The 22,413-nt window shown below is 38.8% G+C and overlaps 1 protein-coding gene across 1 annotated transcript; it reads right to left on the bottom strand.

Moving 5' to 3' along the window:
• Positions 1 to 691: 691 nt before the first annotated feature.
• On the bottom strand, positions 692 to 10,306 carry LOC116513591. The gene is made up of 6 exons (XM_032224756.1): positions 10,155 to 10,306; positions 8,493 to 8,556; positions 4,244 to 4,371; positions 2,702 to 2,848; positions 898 to 958; positions 692 to 794 (listed from the first exon to the last, which is right to left on the bottom strand). The coding sequence occupies exons 1-6, from the start codon at positions 10,278 to 10,280 to the stop codon at positions 697 to 699; spliced, it is 624 nt and encodes a 207-aa protein (XP_032080647.1). The 5' UTR covers positions 10,281 to 10,306; the 3' UTR covers positions 692 to 696.
• Between the last annotated feature and the right edge of the window lie 12,107 nt (positions 10,307 to 22,413).

Raw genomic sequence — 22,413 nt, 5'->3', positions numbered from 1 at the left:
CGTAGCCCAAGGATCAATTATTAACCAAATGGCTGCCTCTTGCAGAATTCACCTCTAACAAGCCTTCTTCCATCTGAAATTCCTACAAAAGCCCCAGGCAGTTCCCAGGAACTGCCTCCAGCATTGCCAGACAATGATTTCCAGAACGATTCTTTGCTTTCTGACACTGGGGAGCCTCCAATGGGGAGGGGACACTTTTCTGCCCCACAGCTCAAATGTTTTCCAACCAAGGCATCTGAGCTTTGCAGATTTTAGCACACAAAATCTTAGCAATGATAAAATTGGGAAACATCAGCCTTGGCTTTCTGTACCAGAGGTGTTAAATGCAGAGTTGTTTGTAAACTCTCTGCTAAAAAAGAAATGAAGCTTGCCATAGAATCTGCTTCTTATTATGCAGCCAATTTCACTACAGAAAAGAAATCTTTCTGGGAAGGCATCCTCAGAGTATCAGTGTTTTTATTCACTTTTGTAATAAAACATTTTTGTACATAAGTAAATTCATATATTTGAAGGTGTACATGTAGACAAATAGATGGATAGATAGACAATAATGTTAACACCTCTATTTTCAGGATCTGTTGAGAGTATTTTTCAATTTCTTTAATAATTGCACCATTTAATACTTTTTTAAAATTATTTAAAATAGTTTATAAGGTACTGTCGTATGTTCTAAAATCCTTATAAATTGTTTCTAAGTCAGCTGATGTAAGGAGGAGGATCACTTATTTTATAATCTGTTTCTGCATTTGGTTGAAGAAATTTTACTGGACAATTAAAAATTCTGTCCTCTTGATCTATAATAGAAGAAATAAATCTGTCACATATGGCAAAGTCAAATATTTTTTGCATTTTTAATAAATTTAACACTGAAGTTCTAAAAAAGAAGACCCTACATACCACGTGAAAGGCAGACTAATTCTGTAGTTTGTAACTGGTCGTCATTATTTTTTAGATGCTCCTAAGAATGAGAATGTGAAAATATTAAAACAGACTTGCATACGGATCAAATTGATATCAGAATTTAGCCATAAATTATTATATTCCACACTTCACTTAATTAAAAAGTGGTTGCACAGTATGCTATAATAAAACTGAGATTCAAATAAAATAGCAAAATAGGAATCATATACAAGCTCTTGCTAATCTTTAAAGATCTTAAACATGAGGCCTAATAAAATTATACAAAGAGAAGAAATGTTCAGGGCCAGCCTGTCAGTTTTGGAATGTAAGATAGAAGAAGTTTTGAAGGTTTTCGGGGCAAAATGTTATTTGCTCAGGTATTTTAAATGTATACAGTTGGTTATGCCATCCTAAAATTAGACAATGCTATTGCACTTATTTAAAAAAACAGACACCAATTTTATCCATTGGATTAGCCCTAGCTATGCCAACTCACTTGGGGATTGGAGAAAAATATGCAACCTTGAGGTTGGTTAGCATCTTGAAGGATCCCCCACCTTTGAACTTATTTATTCCTATTTTTGGGAAGAAATGGAGGTAGTAAGAGTTTTTATTTTCCTGGGCTCCAAGATCATCACAGATGGGGACTGCAACCAAGACATTAAAAGACACTTGTTCCTGGGGAGGAAAGCTACGGCAAATCTAGACAACATACTAAAAAGCAGAGGTATCACCCTGGTAACAAAAGTGGTATAGTCAAGCCTATTGTGTTCCCATTTGCAATATATAGCTGTGAAAGTGGGACCATAAGGAAGGCTGAGCGTCAAAGAATTGAGGCCTTTGAACTATGGCACTGGAGAAGACTCCTGCAAGTCCCTTGGACTGCAAGGTGATCAAACCGGTCAGTCCTATAGGAGATCAATCCTGACTGCTCTTTAGAAGGCCAAATCCTGAAGATGAAACTCAAATACTTTGGCCACCAAATGAGAAGGAAGGACTCACTGGAGAAGAGCTGGGAAAGATTGAGGACAAGAGAAGAAGGGGACGACAGAGAATAAGGTGGCTGGAAGGAGTCACTGAAACAGTAGGTGTGAGCTTAAATGGACTCCAGGGGATGGTAGAGGATAGGAAGGCCTGGAGGAACATTGTTCATGGGGTCGTGATGGGTTGGACACGACTTCACAACTAACAACAACAATTCCTGTTTTAACTGTCTCTTATTGGAATACAATATTTATATGGGTTTTATGTTTAATTGGACACCACACAGAGTTGCTGTGTGATATCTGAGCAAATAAATATCATATTTTGCATCATATTTAATTACAGATAGCATACTGACACAATTAATCAAAAGCGATTTTTGTAAACATTCTCGTGAAAAACCTGATAACAAGCTGTGCAAAAGAATTCCTTCCAGAAAAGGAATGCACATGAAACAATAAGGAATATTGTTTGAATCATGTACACAAGTGTCTATTTACAGGAAACTGCAATATATCCCATAAAAGGGCATCCTTGGAATTGAATTAGGCCTTTTACATCAACAAACCTTAAAATCAGAATTGTACTTATTTTTTCTAACCATAAGTAGCCCATGAAAAATGTATCTTGTATACACAGAGGAAAATAAACCTCTTTTATATATGTATTATCTGTTGGAAAGATCACAATAATTTATAGGGGATACAAGCTTTCTTCATCTAGTGACTGATTGAAATCTATGGGTTTAATTTGAATAGTGTTACAATGGGATGCATCTGTGACCGAACACACCCTCCTTAATGATGCTGCTACTTACAAGTCCAGTGATACTGTCATAGCATGAACAACATGGAAGACTTCGGCAGCTGACATACACAATCACCAGCACAATACATATACTAAAAATTGATGAAATAATCATTGTGATGTTAGCTCCTTGAACCAGTTTACCCAGCACAAATACCTGCAGTTCAAAATACAGAAAATTCACATGCATGTTTTATCAAAATAAAAGGAAACAATACAACTACTCTAGATATTGAGTTATGCTCTGGGACACCTTCCTCACGTTCCTTCCTCAGACTTTTGGAGATTTCTTGCCACTCTCAAAAAGATTGGGAAATCTTTTCTACTAATGCCTACAGAATGAGTGAAATGGATATATCTGAAATTCTTAGATGCTTTTTAAAATGTAGTAAAAGTTTTCAAGCAGATTGAATCCCCATCTATTGGAGATAGATATTTGAATTGGATTCTGGTCAAATGACCAAGCCCAATATTGTAATCTGTTTTTGCAGTGGTTAAGTGAACACTGCAATCATTAAGTAAACCTATTGTTGACAATGGGCATTTTTTTGCTGGGTACTGGACCAAAATATACATTGTGTCATGTAACCTCAGGGTGCTTCCAACTGTTCTGACTGGCTATCAGAACTTCAAATTTTGAGTCATAAATAGCTCAGAGAAAGTCCATCATAACTTTGAATTGTTGCTAAGTGACTGGAGAAGGACATTATGGGATTTTAGCATTTGTTTTCAGTTGTGCTCTATATGCCTGAATGCTCAGAATTTACATCTATCCTACATGCTTTATATTAACTTCTGTCTAGATCATTTGTGATGAATAGAGACAATTAGGTACAACTTATTTATATGCAATTAATAGTGGAGAGTGGAGAAAATCACATTATAACTACAAGTAGTCCTCAATCTATGACTTTAATTAATCCCTGAATTACAGTCATAAGTCATGCTGGTAGTTTAATAGATCATCATGTGACTGCACCTTATTTTATGACCTTTTTGTGGTGATCATTTAACAAATCCATTGTTTGTAATGTGTGTTTTTTAACTAGAAACCAGAAATATACATCATTTTCCAGCAAAAAAATGTTATAAAACATAGTTCATTGGACCACAAGCTGCTGCAAACAACCATAAATGCAATCGCATGACTGGGGCAGCATCAGTCAGAACTTAAAATCTGGGTCATAAGTAACCCTGGGGAAGTCCTCTGTAAGTTTGAACAGTCGCTAAGTCATCAGTCATAAATTAAAGAGTACCTGTACTCTGTACCATTTGGTAGCATAACATATCCTAATATTTGGATTTGCATTATAAACCACAAAGTTTAACCAAACCTTCCAAACCAATGCCTTCCAATAGATTCATTGTTTATCATGCACTAGCTGTACATCTATAGGATCTGTGGTTCAGATAATCTAAAGGAACCAGCATAAACTCAATATTAATCTTTGCATTCAGATTTGCACTAGGAGCATGAACTGGAATAGTTGTACAAGGTTTATGAAAGAACAGGAATTTAATGGAGAATAACTGACACAAATATGCTACTTACGATATCTGGGTGGTTATAGGACACATTATTAGACTCCTCCTCACCATACTCTAATGTCATAGAGGCCATAATTATGACAGTTAAAGTGGTGAAACAGGAAAATACTGAAGCAATTATAGTGGCATTACCTATAGAAGGAATACAGAAAACGTAAGATTTGATTTGATTGATTGATTGATTTTCCTCAAGAAAACAAACTGTTTCTTCACACCATAAGTGAATATTCAATACGAATGTGAAAATACACAAGGAATCAAATCTAAAGTTCTTTAGGAAACCCACATACTAAAAATACATGCTAAATGGCTTTTTCACCCAGGTCCTAGGAGGACTGAGAGTGAGACCCTTTGCTTCATTGTACGTGCCATTTTTTAATCTTTGTCTCTTACTTTTTAGTGATTTGATTGTAATTTCTTTGAGTCACCCAGAATCACTAAGAATTGACTGGCATACAAGTTTAATTTTATTATTATACAATTGTATCACATGCGGCCAGTTGTTTCGCCGGATTTGGCATTGGTTACTAGTCAGGCCCACTCAGGGGCCTAGGACGGCGTAATGTATTTTTGTAATATGCGTTGCAGATCCAAACAGTGCGCTTTTTGCATTTGACTGATGGTGATTTTGTCAATTTTTAACTGTTTTAAATGTAATTCCAGTGCTTTTGGAATAGCACCCAGTGTGCCAATTACCACTGAAATTACCACTGCTGGTTTGTGCCATAGTCGTGAATTTCGATTTTTAAGTCCTGGTATTTTGCTATTTTTTCATGTTCCTTCTCGGCGACCCTGCTATCACCTGGTATTGCGATGTCTATGATTGTGGACCTTTCTCAACCAGTGTGATGTCTGGTGTATTATGTGCAGTATTTTGTCCGTTTGTATACGGAAATCCCATAAGAACTTGACCATCTGATTTTCGGTGACTTTTTCAGGCGTATGTTCCCACCAATTTGTTGTGTTTTAATATTATAATTTTTGCACAAATTCCAGTGGATCATTTGTGCTACTGAATTGTGCCGCAATTTATAATCAGTCTGCGCAATTTTTTTACAGCAGCTAAGTATGTGATCAACAGTTTCATCAACTTCTTTGCAAAGTCTGCATTTGGCATCATCAGAGGATTTTTTCGATTTTGGCCTTAATGGCATTTGTGCGGATAGCTTGTTCTTGCGCAGCCAGGATTAGTGACTCTGTTTCTTTCTTTAATGTACCTGTTGTTAACCATAACCAAGTTTGTTCACTGTCCACTTTATCTTTTATTTTTCCAAAATTGGCCACACAATGCTTTGTTCTGCCAACTCTCCATTCTTGATTTTATCACCTCTTTTTTGTATTCTTGTTTCGTCTGTTGGACCTTCAGTAGATTTTTATTCTTGACTTCGATTAATAGATGTCTTGACTTTCTCTTAAATAATCCAGCCAGTGCATGTTTTTCTTCTTCAACTATTTGCTTCACTTGCAGTAATCGTCTGCCACCTCATTTTCAGGGCAGGGTACAGTCTATAAGTATCACCACGTGGATGTAAACTGTAGTGCATTGTCATTAGTTTCCTGGTTTTCCGGTCCAAAATGTCCAAATCAGCTTGTGTCCAGTTAACTATACCAGCTGTGTGTCTTACAACTGGTATTGCCCAGGTATTCATGGCCTTGATTGTATTTCCACCATTTCAATGTAGATTTCAAAATTTTCCTAACTCTGTGGTGTACTCTCCCCTGACAATAGTTTTTACTTCTTCATGCTTGATGTTATCCAACTGCAGAATCCCTAAGTATTTGTAGGCTTCATTTTCATTGCATTTAATTAGTTGGCCATTATTATACAATTGTATCACAGTGGCCAGTTGTTTCGCCGGATTTGGCATTGGTTACTAGTCGGGCTCCACCCAGGGGCCTAGGATTGTCGTAACGTATTTTCGTAATATGTGTGCAGATCCAAGCAGTGCGGCTTTTTGCATTTGACTGATGGTGATTTTGTCAATTTTTAACTGTTTTAAATGTATTCCAGTGCTTTTGGAATAGCACCCAGTGTGCCAATTGCCACTGGAATTATCACTGCTGGTTTGTGCCATAGTCGTTGAATTTCGATTTTTAAGTCCTGGTATCTTGCGATTTTTTCATGTTCCTTCTCGGCGACCCTGCTATCACCTGGTATTGCGATGTCTATGATTGTGACCTTATTTTTCTCAACCAATGTGATGTCTGGTGTATTATGCGCCAGTATTTTGTCCGTTTGTATACGGAAATCCCACAAGATCTTGACCATCTGATTTTCGGTGACTTTTTCAGGCTGATGTTCCCACCAGTTTGTTGCTGTTTTAATATTATAATTTTTGCACAAATTCCAATGGATCATTTGTGCTACTGAATTGTGCCGGCAATTTATAATCAGTCTGCGCGATTTTTTTACAGCAGCTGAGTATGTGATCAACAGTTTCATCAGCTTCTTTGCAAAGTCTGCATTTGGCATCATCAGAGGATTTTTCGATTTTGGCCTTAATGCATTTGTGCGGATAGCTTGTTCTTGCGCAGCCAGGATTAGTGACTCTGTTTCTTTCTTTAATGTACCTGTTGTTAACCATAACCAAGTTTGTTCACTGTCCACTTTATCTTTTATTTTTTCCAGAAATTGGCCATGCAGTGCTTTGTTCTGCCAACTCTCCATTCTTGATTTTATCACATCTTTTCTGTATTCTTGTTTCGTCTGTTGGGCCTTCAGTAGATTTTTGTTCTTTACTTCGATTAATAGATGTTCTTGACTTTCTTTTAAATAATCAGCCAGTGCATGTTTTTCTTCTTCAACTGTTTGCTTCACTTGTAATAATCCTCTGCCACCTGATTTTCGGGGCAGATACAGTCTATCAGTATCACCACGTGGATGTAAACTGTAGTGCATTGTCATTAGTTTCCTGGTTTTTTCGGTCCAAAAGGTCCAAATCAGCTTGTGTCCAGTTAACTATACCAGCTGTGTATCTTATAACTGGTATTGCCCAGGTATTTATGGCCTTGATTGTTTTTCCACCATTCAATGTAGATTTCAAAATTTTCCTAACTCTGTTGGTATACTCTCGCCTGACAATAGTTTTTACTTCTCCATGCTTGATGTTATCCAACTGCAGAATGCCTAAGTATTTGTAGGCTTCATTTTCTTTGCATTTAATTAATTGGCCATTGGGCATTTCAATTCCCTCACATGCAGTGATTTTGCCCCTTTTTATGGATACAGTGGCACATTTTTCCATGCCAAACTGCATTGAAATATCGGTGCTGAATACTCGGACTGTGTTTGTCAATGATTGGATTTCCATTTCTGACTTTCCATAGAGTTTCAAATCATCCATATATAGTAAATGCGAAATTTTTTCAGCTTCTTTGGCTGTTTGGTAGCCTAATTTCATTTTTTTTAAGATTACTGATAGTGGGATCATTGCGATGATGAAGAGAAGAGGTGAAAGTGAATCACCCTGGAAAATTCCTCGCTTGATATTAACCATTCCGTAGATCTCATTCCCTACTGCCAACTCAGTTCTCCATTGTTTCATCGCCTTTTCAGTAAAGGATGTAATATTTTTGCTAATGCCAGTTGTTTCTAAGCATTTTATGATCCAACTATGTGGCAGTGAGTCAAATGCCTTTTTGTAATCAATCCAGACCATATTCAAGTTCGTTTTTCTGTTCTTACAATTTTCTAATATCATTTTATCAATTAGAAGCTGATCTTTTGTGCCCCTGCTCCTTCTTTTGTTACCTTTTTGGCAAGATGTTGTTTGTTTCCAAATAATCCATCATGTTATCTGCAATAATGCCTGTGAGTAATTTGAAGGTTGTTGGCAAGCATGTTATTGGTCTGTAGTTTTCAGGTGTTGTTCCTTTAGTTGCATCTTTCTGAATCAAGTATGTTTTTCCAGTTGTCAACCATTCATCAATTTGGCCCTTTTGTAAAATTTCATTCAGTTGCCTGGCCAATATTTATATATTAATATATAATATATATATTAATCATTGCATAGTCAGCCAGATGTTCGGTCTGGTTTGGCATTTTTGTCTACCTATCAAGTCCTTACCAAAGACCTGGGATAGGCAAATCTGGATGTTTGATGGTGTTACAGATATTGTTGCAGGTTGTTGTTGTTGTTGTTGTTGTTGTTGTTGTTGTTGTTATTATTATTATTATTATTATTATTATTATTACTACACATTCATTGTGTTTTGAAATCTGTTCTTAAACACTCAAAAATCTCACTTGGAACTCACCAGAATTGGATTCTTCCTCTGAGATGAATTTAAAGCCATAATTCCAGGAATGCACATAAACTAAAACACAGAAAGCAGAAGGAAAGGGTAAGGAACATAGCAAGAAAACCATAAATGTAAAATTATATTATGGTTACATTTAATATCAAAAAAAGTCAATCATTAGTGCCCCCAAAATATAGTCAGCCAGAAACATTCGTTATGAGCTATTATATATATATAGTGATGAAAAGTCCTAATTTTTTTTACTTAGCCTTTCTGAGTTCTTTTTCACCCATGGAGCCTCCTTTATCAAGAAAGGCAACTATAGACAATTTCCATATTTAGAATTATCTATAGCCCTCTTGGGTAGTTGGAATAGGTAATTCCATGGATAGAGGCAACATTTTGAGGTCCTTCTTTGGGCACAGAAGAGGGGTCATGCCTAGTTACTAATCTGGTTGGATGGACTGCTTCAAGATAGATTGGAATTGAAAAAAAATATGGAAGAAGCTAACAAAAAATTGTTTTCTATATTCTTGCCAAGAAAATTTCATGGCCATGTAAATGAATTCTCTAGGAATCAAAGCTTGATTCATAAGAAACTTTAGCTTTATATATAGAATAATATTGTTTAAAAAATCAGATACTGCAATGAATTGCAGCAAACCTTATTAGTCTCCTGTCCTAATTTTAAGCTCCTCTTTACATTTAAGGAGCTGGGAAAAACATAGAGTCAGGAAAATACCTTAAGATCATGAACTAGGATAGAGGTAGGCAGTGAACTCAAACACAAATACACACAAATCAATCCTTATTAAAGATAAATGCTATTGAATTGAATTATCTTTGCTGACACAGAGAAATAATACTATTTTCTGATGTCCATTCAAAGCTCACTTTTCATATAGAGCGCAGAAATCAAAACTAAGAAGTCACTTCAATTGGCAATTCCAACAGCTGAAATGTAGCAGACACCACACTCCACATTAGCTGCCAGAGTTTTGCTAATAGGGGGCAATTGGGATAGTTTTAAAAGTACCTTGAATAGGTTCATGGAGTATTAAACTGCCATTTTTTTAAAAAATTGCTGTATCATAAGCAAAATGGCATAATTGCTGGAATTGAAGGAATCCTTCACAGTCCTGTCCAAACGCCCCAAATGTAATCAAATGTATTCAAAGGGCCATTCTGTGGCACAAAATTCGGGACTAGATGGCCGTAAAACTGGATTCAGTAGAGCTTTTCACACACATTCTTTTTTTAAATCAACTACTGATAAAGGCACATATTAGATGAGTAATTTCAGCAATCTAGGAAGCAAAGTTATTGTGGAGAGATTTGGCATAAGCATCCAGTATTGAGAAACATCAGAAACCCCAGAATCCCACTTGGCAAGATCTGTATTATTATTTTTTTTAAAAATATTCTACAAAACAACAAGCAGATTTTGGACCCCAGAAAGCAACAACCTGCCACTCTAAAGCAAGTGGAAAAATTTTGACTAAATTTTTCATCTTTTTGGTTGTCATCATAAAATGCTATGTACCTACTTGTACTTGTTACTATGAAATCTAGGTCTTATTTTCCTGAATGCAAAGTAAGAGACGGCAAGTTCCCTAGAACTAACAATACATTTTTAAAACATTATGGAAAGAAGGATAGAAAATGTAGCTTACCACTCCAGCCCAAATGGGTATCCTAGATTTACTCAATTCTGATTCCTTTCTGAAAACACCATCTATTAATCCAGTGATGACACAAACTGTAGCACAAGCTATCTGAAGTAGCGCTAATATCAACATGCTTCTCTGGTTGAAGATGAAATATCTGTAGCGATCCATTCCACTGTATACAAATACACACATGTATTCAAGTCAGAAAGAAGCACAGAGATTATTAAAAATAAGACAGCCCTATAATGTGTCCTGAACAGAGATGCTTGCAAAATGTCCATTAGCATTTCTATAAACTTTAGGTGACACACTGATATTTCTAAAATAAACAAACTAGATTGCTTCATACCAAAGCAAAAAAAAAAGATTAAGTAATTTTGTCAGATGTCTTTGAATTTTATTGTGCATGATTCAATTCTTCATATATTTTTATTTTAATGCTTATTTTTGCAATTATCAATTCACATGGTTTGAAATGGGTTGAAATTGTCTTCTCACTTCCTTTTAACAAAGCTAGGCTTCAGATTTCTTTATTACAGGTTGTCCTCACTTAACAAGAATAATTGGGGCCAGAATTTCCATCACTAAACAATGCAGTCACAAAGTGCAATGACATTGCATTGCTTAGTAATAGCAATTCTGGCAATTCCTATTGCCATTGTTACATGAAGATCATGGGCCATTAAACAAGGACCTCCTGTGATCATAATTTGTGACTTTTTTCCAGTTTCTAATGAGCAAAGTCAGTGGGGAAGCCAGCAGGAAGTTGCAAGCTCGGGTTACCACAAACGTTTCCTTAGGCGGCTTTTGCAAACAGGCCAGCAGTAGACTGGGTGAGACTACAGAATGTAGGCAGACATTCTAGGGCAGATGCTGCAGTGTGGTACAGCTTGAATGCAGTTGAGCAATGAAGGAGTACTTCTGTCCAGCACTTTTCCACACTGAGGATCTGGATCTATATTCTCACGGTCCACATCTCATCAGCACTCTGAGAGTCTTGTTCTAGACTCTCCTACTTATGGGAAACCAAGGTTCAATTTCATAAGGCCCAGAGATTCTTTATCAATGAGATTGGCAGTATATACATTTAATTAATTAATTAATTATGTATAGGATTGCACTAAACTATGTTCCATTGGAATATTATCATTATCATAAATTTATACTCACAGAGCATTTAACAATTTCTCATTATTTGGGCAAGTGGTGACCTACAACCATGATCGAAATCAAGTAACCATATAGAGGAAAGAAAAGTGTCTCTGGTCCAAAATATCAGGAACTACAGGTTCTGTAAAAAGCATTAGTAACGGGAGATTATGGATCCAAATACAGTAATGAATAGAGCTTTTCTGGTCTAAGAGTCAAATGTAATTGGAGTTCTTGTTCTTTTATTTGTCATGTTCAGCTTCCTTCCATAACAGAGAACCTCTGTGAAATCCAGCCCCGCTAAAAGAATTGAAAGAGCTGTTGAGGTATTGCCCCAAAAATGCTTTTTTTCTCAAAAGGCAACAAGACTTTCTTTTTTTTCCTTTGAAGATGTTTTTCCAGAGGAAAAAAATAATTGCAGACTACAGGAACCAGAAACATTACTCAGGTGACCTGGAGGCAGGGGTGGGTTTCTACCGGTCAGTCCCGAACCGGTTGGTCGGTGGATCTGGAAGTAAGTAACTTCCAGGAACGCCGGCACCGGCTGTGTCGTTCGATTGCCCTTGCCGTCCAGTTGCAGCTTGCCTGCTCCCCCGCCCGTCCGCACTAAACTAGGTAGCCCAGCCCAGGCAACCTGTTTAAAAGCAAGGCACCAATCGGTCCTCCCTTCACTTTGGCTTCCAGGAGCTTGCTGCTTCCCTCAGGTAAGCAACTAAGTGCGAGGGGGGCAGCGGGACTCGGGAGGGAGGCTAGCTTACGCCAGCTTGCGAAAGCCACGAGCTGGCATATGCCGTGTGGCCGAAAGTGGGTGGGCGGCGGCGGCCTAGCTTTCGCAAGGGAAGGCCTTCAGGCCCTAGGGAAGGCCTTCAGGCCCTAGCGAAAGCCACGCGGTCGAAGGTGGGTGGGTGGCGGCCTAGCTTTTGTGAGGGAAGGCCTTCTCTAGCGAAATCTGCGGGATGGCGGTAGCGGCGGTAGCAGCAGTAGTGGCGCCGGCAGCCTAGTTTTCACAAGGGAAGGCCTTCAGGCCTTCCCTAGTGAAAACCGCAGGCTGGCGTATGCCACACGGCTGAAAGCCCCCCACCCCTCCCTCTCCAGCCTCGCCTGGCTGGCTAAGCCTGCCAGGTGACCTGCTTAAGCCTGGCCTTGTCCCGCCAGTCCAGTGTCTTACCTGTTCCTGTTGCCTCTCTGCCTGCCTGCTCCCTGTTGCTTCCATCCGTCGCGACGAGGATCCATCGCATCGGAGTGCTGCTGATTCTGCCTGCTGGTAAGTGATCTGGGTTTTTTTCTTTTATTTTTTTAATGTACTTTAAAATAATATTTTATTTATTGTGCATAGAATTTTTTAAAATAGTTTTACTTAAAAGTATTGAGTATAGAATATTTTAAAATGTTTTACTTCAATTTATTGTGTGTGGATTTTTTTTAAAATTGTCTTAGACTATTTTAAAAAAGATTCTATCCAAAATAACTTAAAATAAACTATTTTTAAAAATTCTATACTCAATACTTCAAAATGTATTGTGCATAGATTTTTTTTTAATTTTTAATTTTGTTGTAATTCATTGTGTATGGAATATTTTTAATGGTTTCATTTTAAATTATTGTGTGTGGAATAGTTTGAAATGGTTACAGTATAAATTATTGCTGGTGGAATGGTTACAGTCAGTGGTGGGTTTCAAAGCCTCTTGTCTGCTTTTGCCATTCCGCGTCCTTCGCAGGAAACTCAGTGTCGGGAAGAACTCCAGCCCTTTTCTCGCGCTCATCTCTTGCACATGCACAAGCAAAATACCCTCCTGGGCCAGGATCAAGGCGGAGGAGGCAACAACTCTCCTCCTGCTGTTGCCACTGCGCAATGAGAGGAGTAACTGGGGACACAGCGCAGGGGAGCCATGCTACACAGGAGACTCCTCAGCGCCAGATTCAAGTCAGCGCGAGCTGCGGTCCCCTTTGGGAAGGAGGGGAATGGGGAGCAGCAGCAGCAGCAGCTGGTTGGGTGCAGGGAGGGAAGATCTCCGGTTCTCCTGCGCTGCACAGGGCTCTCCTTGTGCAGGGCTGTGGAGTTCTTCCCTCTCTGCATCCAGAGACAGCTGCTTTCCTGAGCCAACACGAAGGGGACCAACCGGAGTCTGGTGCTGAGGAGTCTCCTGCGCAGCGCAGCCAGCTACTCACTTCTCAGTGGCGGCAGCGGAAGGAGTCGCTGTCCCCGCCGCCGTGATCCTGGCCCAGGAGGGTATTTTGTTTGCAGGCGCAAGAAAGAGATGAAAGAGAAAAGGGGAGAATGAGGGAGAGATAGAGAGAGAAATGAAAGAGAGCTGGAAGGAGAGAATGGGAGAGAGGGAAAAGAGAGGGAAACAAATCAGGGGGAAAGAAAGGAAGAGGAAAGAAAGAAAGAAAGAAAAAAAGAAAGAAAGAAAGAAAGAAAGAAAGAAAGAAAGAAAGAAAGAAAGAAAGAAAGAAAGAAACTTTCTCAGACTTATGACGAAAGCAATGGCAAGCCAGATCTCTTGCCAAGAAAACTGCAGTTTGAAAATAACAGATGGCAAAAAAATGCATCTGAAAATAAGATTATTTATAATTTTGGATAACATATTATATTGTCAAACTCAAAAGAAATCAAAATATATATCCTATTGCTGTTAGTACAATCTTGCCAGCTTCTATCAACTTAGAATCCACTATGAAAAGATTACAGAGAAGCAATTTCCTACAATTAATAACTTTATTTTGGATTTGCTATCATATTCCATGAGAAAGAAATAAAAAAGAAAAAGGGAAAGGGAAGGAAAGAAAGATAGAAAGGAAGAAGAGAAAGGGAGAGGAAAAATAGAGAAAAACAGAAATGAGAGGGAAGGGGAGAGAAGAGAGAGACCCTATTTCCACAGAAACATTGAGCCATGAAATCTCAGTGAACTGAACCAGCAATTTGTAGACAATCAAACCAGGGGGCTTAGCTGTTTCCGAGATGTGCGGAACGTATCAAAGACATGACTGAGGGGCTTAAAGAAATAACAAAGCCCACAGATTACTATCATCGTTTTTTCCTCTTTCATGCGGGGAGGAAAGAAAAAGACCCTGGAAACTACAGACCAATCTCGCTGTGTTGCCTTACCTCTAAAGTCACGGAATCAATTATAAACCAGCCGTTCACCCTTCACTTAGAAACAAACAACCTGCTTTCTAACAAGCAGTTTGGATTCAGGAAAAAATTGTCCTGTAATCTGCAACTCCTACAATTCCCCCCTCTACAGGAGGACAGAGAGGGACCCCACCCCTTTCCCTGATGGTAGCCGAGGTGGGGAGCCACAGTCAGACCCTTCTCTCTCTCTCTCTCTCTCTCTCTCTCTCTCTCTCTCTCTCTCTCTCTCTCTCTCTCTCTCTCTCTCTCTCTCTCTCTCCCTCCCTCCCTCCCTCCCTCCCTCCCTCCCTCCCTCCCTCCCTCCCTCCCCCTGCCCCCAGTGTCTGGGTGGGAGTGGGCTGCCTGGAAAGATGAAGGGAAGGAAAAGCAAAAGCAAAAGAGGGAAAGTGAGGCATTTTCAGCCCTAAATCCCCAGAAGGAAAAAGAGGCATTTGAGCAAAAGGATTTTTGCTTCTTCAGAAACTTCACTTTTTCTTCTGAATCTCAAATTTGAGGCTTTGAAGATCAGGCAAGAGGGGAGCTTCTGTTCCTTCTGGAGGAGTCCCTGAATTTGGGGAGGAGACCCCCCCATAATCCCCCATTGCTCAATCGGGGCCTGGAGGGGGAGGGGAACTGAGGGAGGATATTGGGGGCTCTGAGTTGCTTCTCTGTAACTGGCTCCCCTTTGTGAAAGGGGCTGGAAACCCTCCCTTTGAAGGGATCCATGGACCATATAGATCAAATTTTTAATCAAGAAACCCCACCTCACCCCGGTCAATGGTGTCCCTCTTTACCAATGTTAAAATCTGGTCACCTTATGTATAAAGCAATGCTTTGGACAAAGCCAATATCATGGAAGCAAGGACTAACATTCAAATATTTAGGTTGTGCTGGTAATGCTGTAAGTCAACAAGAGTAAAATATCTCAAAGTAGCCAGGTAATTCTCCTATCGGCCATGGATCATTTTCTGAAAGAATTTGCGAAGGTTAAAATAACCAGTAATCAGAAGCTCCATATAGAAGACCAAGCAAAAGTACATGAGACAGAAAGGCAAAAGAGCTTAATGCTGGAGAAGCAGAGAAAGATTATTTTCATCTCTCAAGCACATATTTGTTTGTCATAGGCAATATTCAGAGTTGAACTCACCTCTGAACGTTCTCCTTTCTTCCACTCTGCCAACAAAGAAAAGGCAAAAGGAAGTTGGGGAAAAACAGACAACACAAAGCCTTTGCACCTCCTGCCAAAGCAAAAGAGAAACTCAGCTAAAGCAATCATGGGAACAAACAAGGTGTATATGCTCAGCATTGCCTTACCTCAGCCAGGTTTAAGATCCTTAATTAAAAAAAAAAAAAAACCTTGAGAAGTTCACCAGCCTGGGCCAACAGCTACAGTCCAATGGGAATGACTTGGTCATCCAGGGACTGACTCTGGCTGCCAAGCCCCACTCTTTTCTTCCTGCAATCAGAATAAAATCTTGCTCCACCTACATAATGCATTTACCTGCCCTTCCCTTTTGCAGGTAGTACTTTTTATTGTTGCCTTTCCTTCTACCTCTGAATTTAACCCATTGCATACAATAAACAAATGCATTTCCTGTAGAAGTTTGGAGTTTAATCTGTTAAGAAGTATTCCTCCCAGCGTACAGCTATTTAACTGGACAAAAACAATTGCTGAGTGAAAAGCTACCTGGGCTTCCCATAAAGAACTAATCTTCACATTTTGCATATGGAGAAGAGACATAATCTTCCTGATTCTTGTGCCCTCTGTTTAAGCTGATATACGACTCCTAGTATCCTAGGCAACTTAACTATTATAGCGATAAAGGTTAATGGAATCTGTGCTCTGAAACTTATTTTATAACCTAAGGCTCCCCAACTCTGATGCAAAGTAGCATGCAGGAAAACTGTGTTCATCACATCTTCATATTTCAGCTTGACATTTTAAATGAAGCAAGAAATGCTTTTTTGATCATTTGTGGCAAATAGCTTGTACTGCAATGTTTCCCCTCAGAGTTCAAATGTAGAATCTTGGCCTGAGGCAACATCTGTGCAGGAGATTGGCCTTTGGAAATGTACTGTTCCATGTAAACATAACAAGCAGGGAGAAAAGGGTGTGGAAATTCAAAGCAGAGGTAATTTGCACGTCATCTTCTATTTTGTAAAGATGAATACATGCATATGTTCTTCCATAATATGGAGGGAAATAATTCTTTATAAAGTTGTTATGTGAGTTCTGAAGCCCTGAGAAGAGTATTCATGAAGGCACATATGTGCTAGCCATTTCCAGCTCTAGGGGCGGTGCTCATCTCCATTTCTAAGCTGAAGATCCAGTGCTAGTCATGTGGCTGGCATGACTGAACACTGAAGACACACAGAGCACTGTTACCTTCCCACCAAAGTGGTCCCTATTTTTCTACTTGCATTTTTACATGCTTTTGAACTGCTAAGTTGGCAGAAGCTGGGACAAGTAACAGGAGCTCACTCTGTTATAGTGCTAGGGATTCGAACCGCTGAACTGCCAACTTTCTGATTGACAAGCACAGCATCTTAGCCACTGAGCCACTGTGTCCTATTATTTATGAAGGTAGAAACTTGCAATGTGAACTCTCCTTTGAATCAAGAGTAGAGAATATATAGGTAGTCCTCAATTTACAACCGCAATTGATCCCAAAATTTCTGTTGCTAACATTTGTTAAGTGAGTTTTGCCCCCATTTTACGATCTTTCTTGCCCTAGTTGCGGTAAGTGAATTACTGCAGTTGTTCAGTTAGTAACTCAGTTGTTAAATGAATCAGACTTCCCCATTGATTTTGCTTGTGAGAAAGTCGCAAAAGGGGATCACATGACCATGGGACCCTGCAACCATCATAAATATGAACCAGTTGTCAGGGGTGTGAAAATTTGAACACATGAACATGAGACTGCTGCAATGGTCGTAAGTGTAAAAAATGGTCATAAATCACTTCTTTTAGTGCTGTTGTAACTTTGAACAATCACTAAACTAACTGTTGTAGGTCAAGGATTACCTGTATATCTGGGTTCTGAAAAATAAACTTGGAGACTGGTGGCAGCAGAAGCCACTTTCTGGAAATAAGGTCCATCCTCAATATGAAAGATGCAATGTGCTTATTCTTTGAAAATGTCCAAATATGGGTACAGAACTATGATGAAGTTGAAGATAAAGTCTTAACTACGGTCCATAGCCACAACCTGTTGTTGGCTTAATAGCTTTAGTTTTCCATAGCATATAAACTGGAAACAGAGGCAAGAGGCGGCTGTATGCACAATTTTGGGGGGATGGGGGGGCAGTAGCACCTTTGCTTCTGCAGTTTGCTTTCCATTACCTCCTGAATGTATTCAACATATTCTTTTCAAAATGTGGGGGATTGGGAAAGTTATTGGCCTCCCTACCACTTGCTCCATATAGTGCAGGGGTGTCAAACTCAAGACCCACTGTGTGGATCCAGCCTGCTGGGTGTTTAGATCTGGCCCACGGGGCTGCCCTGGAAATAGTGAAGGACAGGCCCATGGTGCCTCAGGCCAACCAGGCACTGATCTACAATCTGCTAGCTACCATTTTTGTTGGCAGAGTGCTACAGGAGGCCATCATAGCTGAAAACAGAGTTTGGGAGGGCCGCACATGCCCTCCCGAGCTCTGTTTTTGTTGGCAGCATGTTATCTAAACAAACTACTAGCAAAAGTGGCATTTGATCACAAAATGTTTCCACTTTTGCATTTGAGCATCCAAGAAGGCACAGGAAAGGATAAAGGGAAAGGAAAAGAAGAAAAGAAGAAAAGAAGGGAAAAGAGCAAGGAAGGAAAAGAAGGAAAGGGGAAGGAAGAAGAAAGGAAAATGAAGAGGAAAGGAAAAAAGGAAGGAAGATTATAATGAAAGGGAAGGAGGGTCTGCTTTAGCACTTGGCCACCAGCAGCCCTGCTTCCCTTTCACCATCCTATCCTCCTCCTGACCTCTCCTGGTCACCCATCCTATCGCTGAGGATGTTTTGGTTACAAAGCTAGGTCTCCTCCTGTGGAGAGGGAGTGGGCCTCCCTCTGACCTATACACTTTGCCCTCCTGCACACACCATGAGCAACCTGGCCAAGGAGAGTGAGCACAGCAGCAGCAGGCGAGGTAAGCGCAGCTGGACACCCCCTCGTGGAACTGGGCTGGGCTGTGGGGTCCTGTTATCCTGGGAGCTAGAAGGCTGGGCTGGGTGCTTGCCTTCCACTGCCTAGGGCTCTGGACAGCCTGCGCCACCATCCAGGAGTTCTCCCCATGGCTTGTGAGGGATGGTGAGGCTCCTCTGGAGGGCAAGGATTTGGTGCTCTCCCTGGTCTCATCTTCTTCCGCTGAGGACAATGGATCCCCCAGCCTCGGCCAGGCCACCACAGGTGTCCAGGACATGAGAGACATTGAGCTGGCTGTGCCACCCAGCCATGCCGCCCCCCCCCCCCCCATGGTCAAACAAAATCCGTATATGGCCCTCAATGAAATTGAGTGAAAGGAAAATTTAAGGAACTAGACAAAGAAGGCTCACAATAAATTGATCTTGGAATTATATTGCACTATAGCCATATGCATTCACCATAGCATGAATGTATTTGAGTCTACTTTTTCAGCATTGTAGTTAATTTACCACCTATTTCCCCAACTATGTAGGTCGATAAATATTTTCATAGAGATAATCATCTTATATTGCAACTGCACTAAATTAATAATTCTTTTTGAGTTGGTCCAGAAACTGAAGATTCTATATATGTCTTAAAGAATTATTTCGGTCATAATCAATGATGTTTAATAACACATAACTAAATTTTAAAATAAAGGGCAAAAAACTATAAAGTTAATACAAAATAATACAATAAGATACATATTGAAATGGAGATTGAAACAGCATAAAAAATCTGCCCTTTTTTTGCTTTCCATCAATGTTCAAGTTTGGTCAGATGTAAACCAAGTTATCAATTTAACATTTACTATCATGGACAATGTAAGAAATGGGATAAAAATTGTGTCAAGACAATTCATGTAATGCTTTATTTTCACAATGCAGGATAAAGCAATTTTTCCCTCAGAGACATTTTTCTATTTCTTTCACAATGTGTTCAGTGTAAACAAAGTCTATAAATAAAGTATAATTATTTTTTCCTTCACCCAGAGTTTTAGAAATCATAAGTAATATCTATGGATGTCGATAAGGCTCATCAACTTAGTAAAGTAGTTGCTTTAGGTCACTGAGTAATATTTAATATATTATTGAATGTTTTGTAAATACACAGACCTAATCCAACACAAAATAAGTCTCATGTGAGAGGCATAGGAGTCATTCCACTAGGCTAAGGGGATTTTTTTCTAACTCAAGGAAGTAGATTTCTGCAAGGAACTTACGTAAATTACAATATGGAAGTTTCACAGAAAGTTTTAAAAATCAGTAGCAAGAATGCAAATTTTAAAAAAAATCTAGTCAGATTTTTGAGGGGTCCTTGGTGCTCCCTGAGCTTGGTTGTTTTCTTGCAGACATTTCCCCTTCGAGGAAAAGGGCGGCATAGAAATATAATAAATTCAATTCAATTCAATTTCATTACCCATCATTGTCATTGATGAGTTGATGAGCACTGATTACCTAGTTTAGGTAATTAAATTTCTGCAAGAAAACAACCAAGTTCAGAGAGGACCAAGGACCCATTTCAAACCCAAGCTACAAATATTCTCCTTTATCAGTCAGATTTTTAATTGAAACATCATATGCCCATTTTATGAAATATTCAGTTAAAATATGGAGTCCCTCTGAACTGCATAATTTCCCTGTGACAATTATGTAAAGGAACAGTTTGTTTCTAACCAGCTAAATATTTCAATATTGACTATGCAAGTGGATATAATTATATAGTTTGAAATTATTTTTTTTAAATGGCACAGCATGCCCATTAAAACTAAATGACGAACAAATGGAAATGGCTACAGGTTTGGGAAAATTCAACTGCAAATAACTTCTGTTGAATTCAGTGGGAGCTGTAGATAGAGGATTATACACTAAATAATTTTGAACACTATAAATCACTGCAAGGTGTTAAAATATTCATGACTGGGAGAGACATGGGAACAAGGTCAGCCAATGAATAAGCATAACAACTAAATCAGCCAATGGGAGTTTAAACAGATCTGAGCCTGTGCAGAGAATTGGAACAGAAACTTAAGAAAGCAGTCTGTTGCTCTGAGAAGTAAACTAGCAGTCTGTCGGGATTCTTCTGCTGATATGAAACTAATTGCTTGTATTTGCCTGTAACTCACCTGCCTTGCTTTACTTGGAAGAACCACCTGTTGGTATTGTACATTTATGCATCTATTCTTATGTATATAAAGAAGTTAAATGAATCCAGCTGAATCAGTTATCTGTGTGTGCTTCTAGATTTGAATTTATGCAACAAATTCTGACACAAGGAGTGTGAATAAGAATGTAATGAACATGTTGAAATCTAAATTAGAATATAATTACAATGGCAAATATCTACATTAAAAAGATGAAACAATTTTAATGTATTCCAAAAGTGTTAACCAAGAAGTGTTTTAAAAATGACAAATCCATTTCACTATCATCTTTTGTAGTTTGAGAAGTTCATAGCATACAGTAATTGTGATTGCTTGTCAGGATTGGGCATGATTCTGCACCCTCTTGCAGGCACACAGTATAAGCATGACAAATGGATGTCTACATGTTATATCATTCATGAAGATAGTGATCATATTAGTTCCAATGAATAAGTTTCCAAATATTTCTCAATTCATGGACTGTAACTATATTTGTCAACAATCCACAATAACAGCTATCTTGTGCTGATTTTAAATAGTGTACTGGTGGCAAATGTTGGCCATGCAATTTCTGGGTTACTTGCTTGGCTTCATCAGTACTGTAAGATTGCTTTTAGGATATGAAACAATGCTATAGAAAATAAAGAAGACTTAGCAGCAGACTGGACTCTATGGATCTCAGGGTCATGTTATCAATGTTCATTTAAAATGTCAATTATTCTCTTGACATAGAAATCAAATGCAGTTTTGTAAAAAGAATTGTTAGTAAAGCTTCCCTTAAATAATCATATAAAGGACTGAATTCTTAATAATAAACTCTAAATTTAGCTGTCTTGAATTGCATCTGACATACTGGCAACTAGCACAATTCACAAAGCAATGGTGTTATATGTGTCAAATTTCCAATACAGTTTACTACTTGTGCACCTGGATTCTCCACCAGTTGAAGCTTTCTCAAGGAAAGTCCCATGTAGAGTACCTTGCAATAATCCAAATAGGAGGGCCCAAGGGCATTAGTGACTGTCAGCACCCAAAGTGTACAAAGGCCTCCTAGTCACAGCTGCCACAGGCAGGAGTCAAGGGTCCAAAAAGACCCCCAGAGTGTATAATGGGTTTCTTTGGGGTGATGCCACCTCATCCATATAATGGTATGTAGGACAAAGGAAGAAATGCTGCCTAAATCTAATAACAAATCTATTTCTATCGCCATCCCAGATCTTATGGCCCATGTTTTTCTCTCTGCTTAAATACAGGCATTGCAGATTTTTCCTTGGTAAATAAAATGTTTAAAATACTTTTTCTTGACATTTTAAATGACCTGTTTCTATATGCCTTCTACTCTATGCAGTATTCTAGTTTTAAATCCTTATGAGACTGCAACATGTAAGGTTCTAGCTTTGTTGCCTACAATTAAAATTAAAATATGCATGGTATAAAGACTGTAATCCGGGACTACAGTATTACATATTTAAAATAGTGAAATAAACTAATCAGAGTTTCAGCAACAGACTCATCAGCCTGTTGATAAAGATCATATTCAGAATCCTTTTTCTGCATAAGAAATGCAATCTTCTACATTTGAAGAAAGTCCCACTGAGTTCAGTGGTTATTTATTTTTAAATAAATAGGCACATTGCAAATAGACATTTCAACTTATAATACAGAGCAAATACTCTGTAAACATATATT

Source organism: Thamnophis elegans, chromosome 9, assembly GCF_009769535.1.
Source record: "Thamnophis elegans isolate rThaEle1 chromosome 9, rThaEle1.pri, whole genome shotgun sequence".
In the NCBI taxonomy this organism is placed as follows: domain Eukaryota; kingdom Metazoa; phylum Chordata; class Lepidosauria; order Squamata; family Colubridae; genus Thamnophis; species Thamnophis elegans.
The sequence above is the reverse complement of the archived record's forward strand: the minus strand, read 5'-3'. Positions and strand labels throughout refer to the sequence as shown.

Coding starts and splice junctions, on each gene's coding strand:
- LOC116513591 (XM_032224756.1), bottom strand. CDS start 10,280: ATGTTGATATTAGCGCTACTTCAGATAGCTTGTGCTACAGTTTGTGTC. Junction 959..2,701: donor ATGACAGTATCACTGGACTT/GTAAGTAGCAGC, acceptor TCTCATTCTTAG/GAGCATCTAAAAAATAATGA. Junction 795..897: donor ATTAGTCTGCCTTTCACGTG/GTATGTAGGGTC, acceptor CTTCTATTATAG/ATCAAGAGGACAGAATTTTT.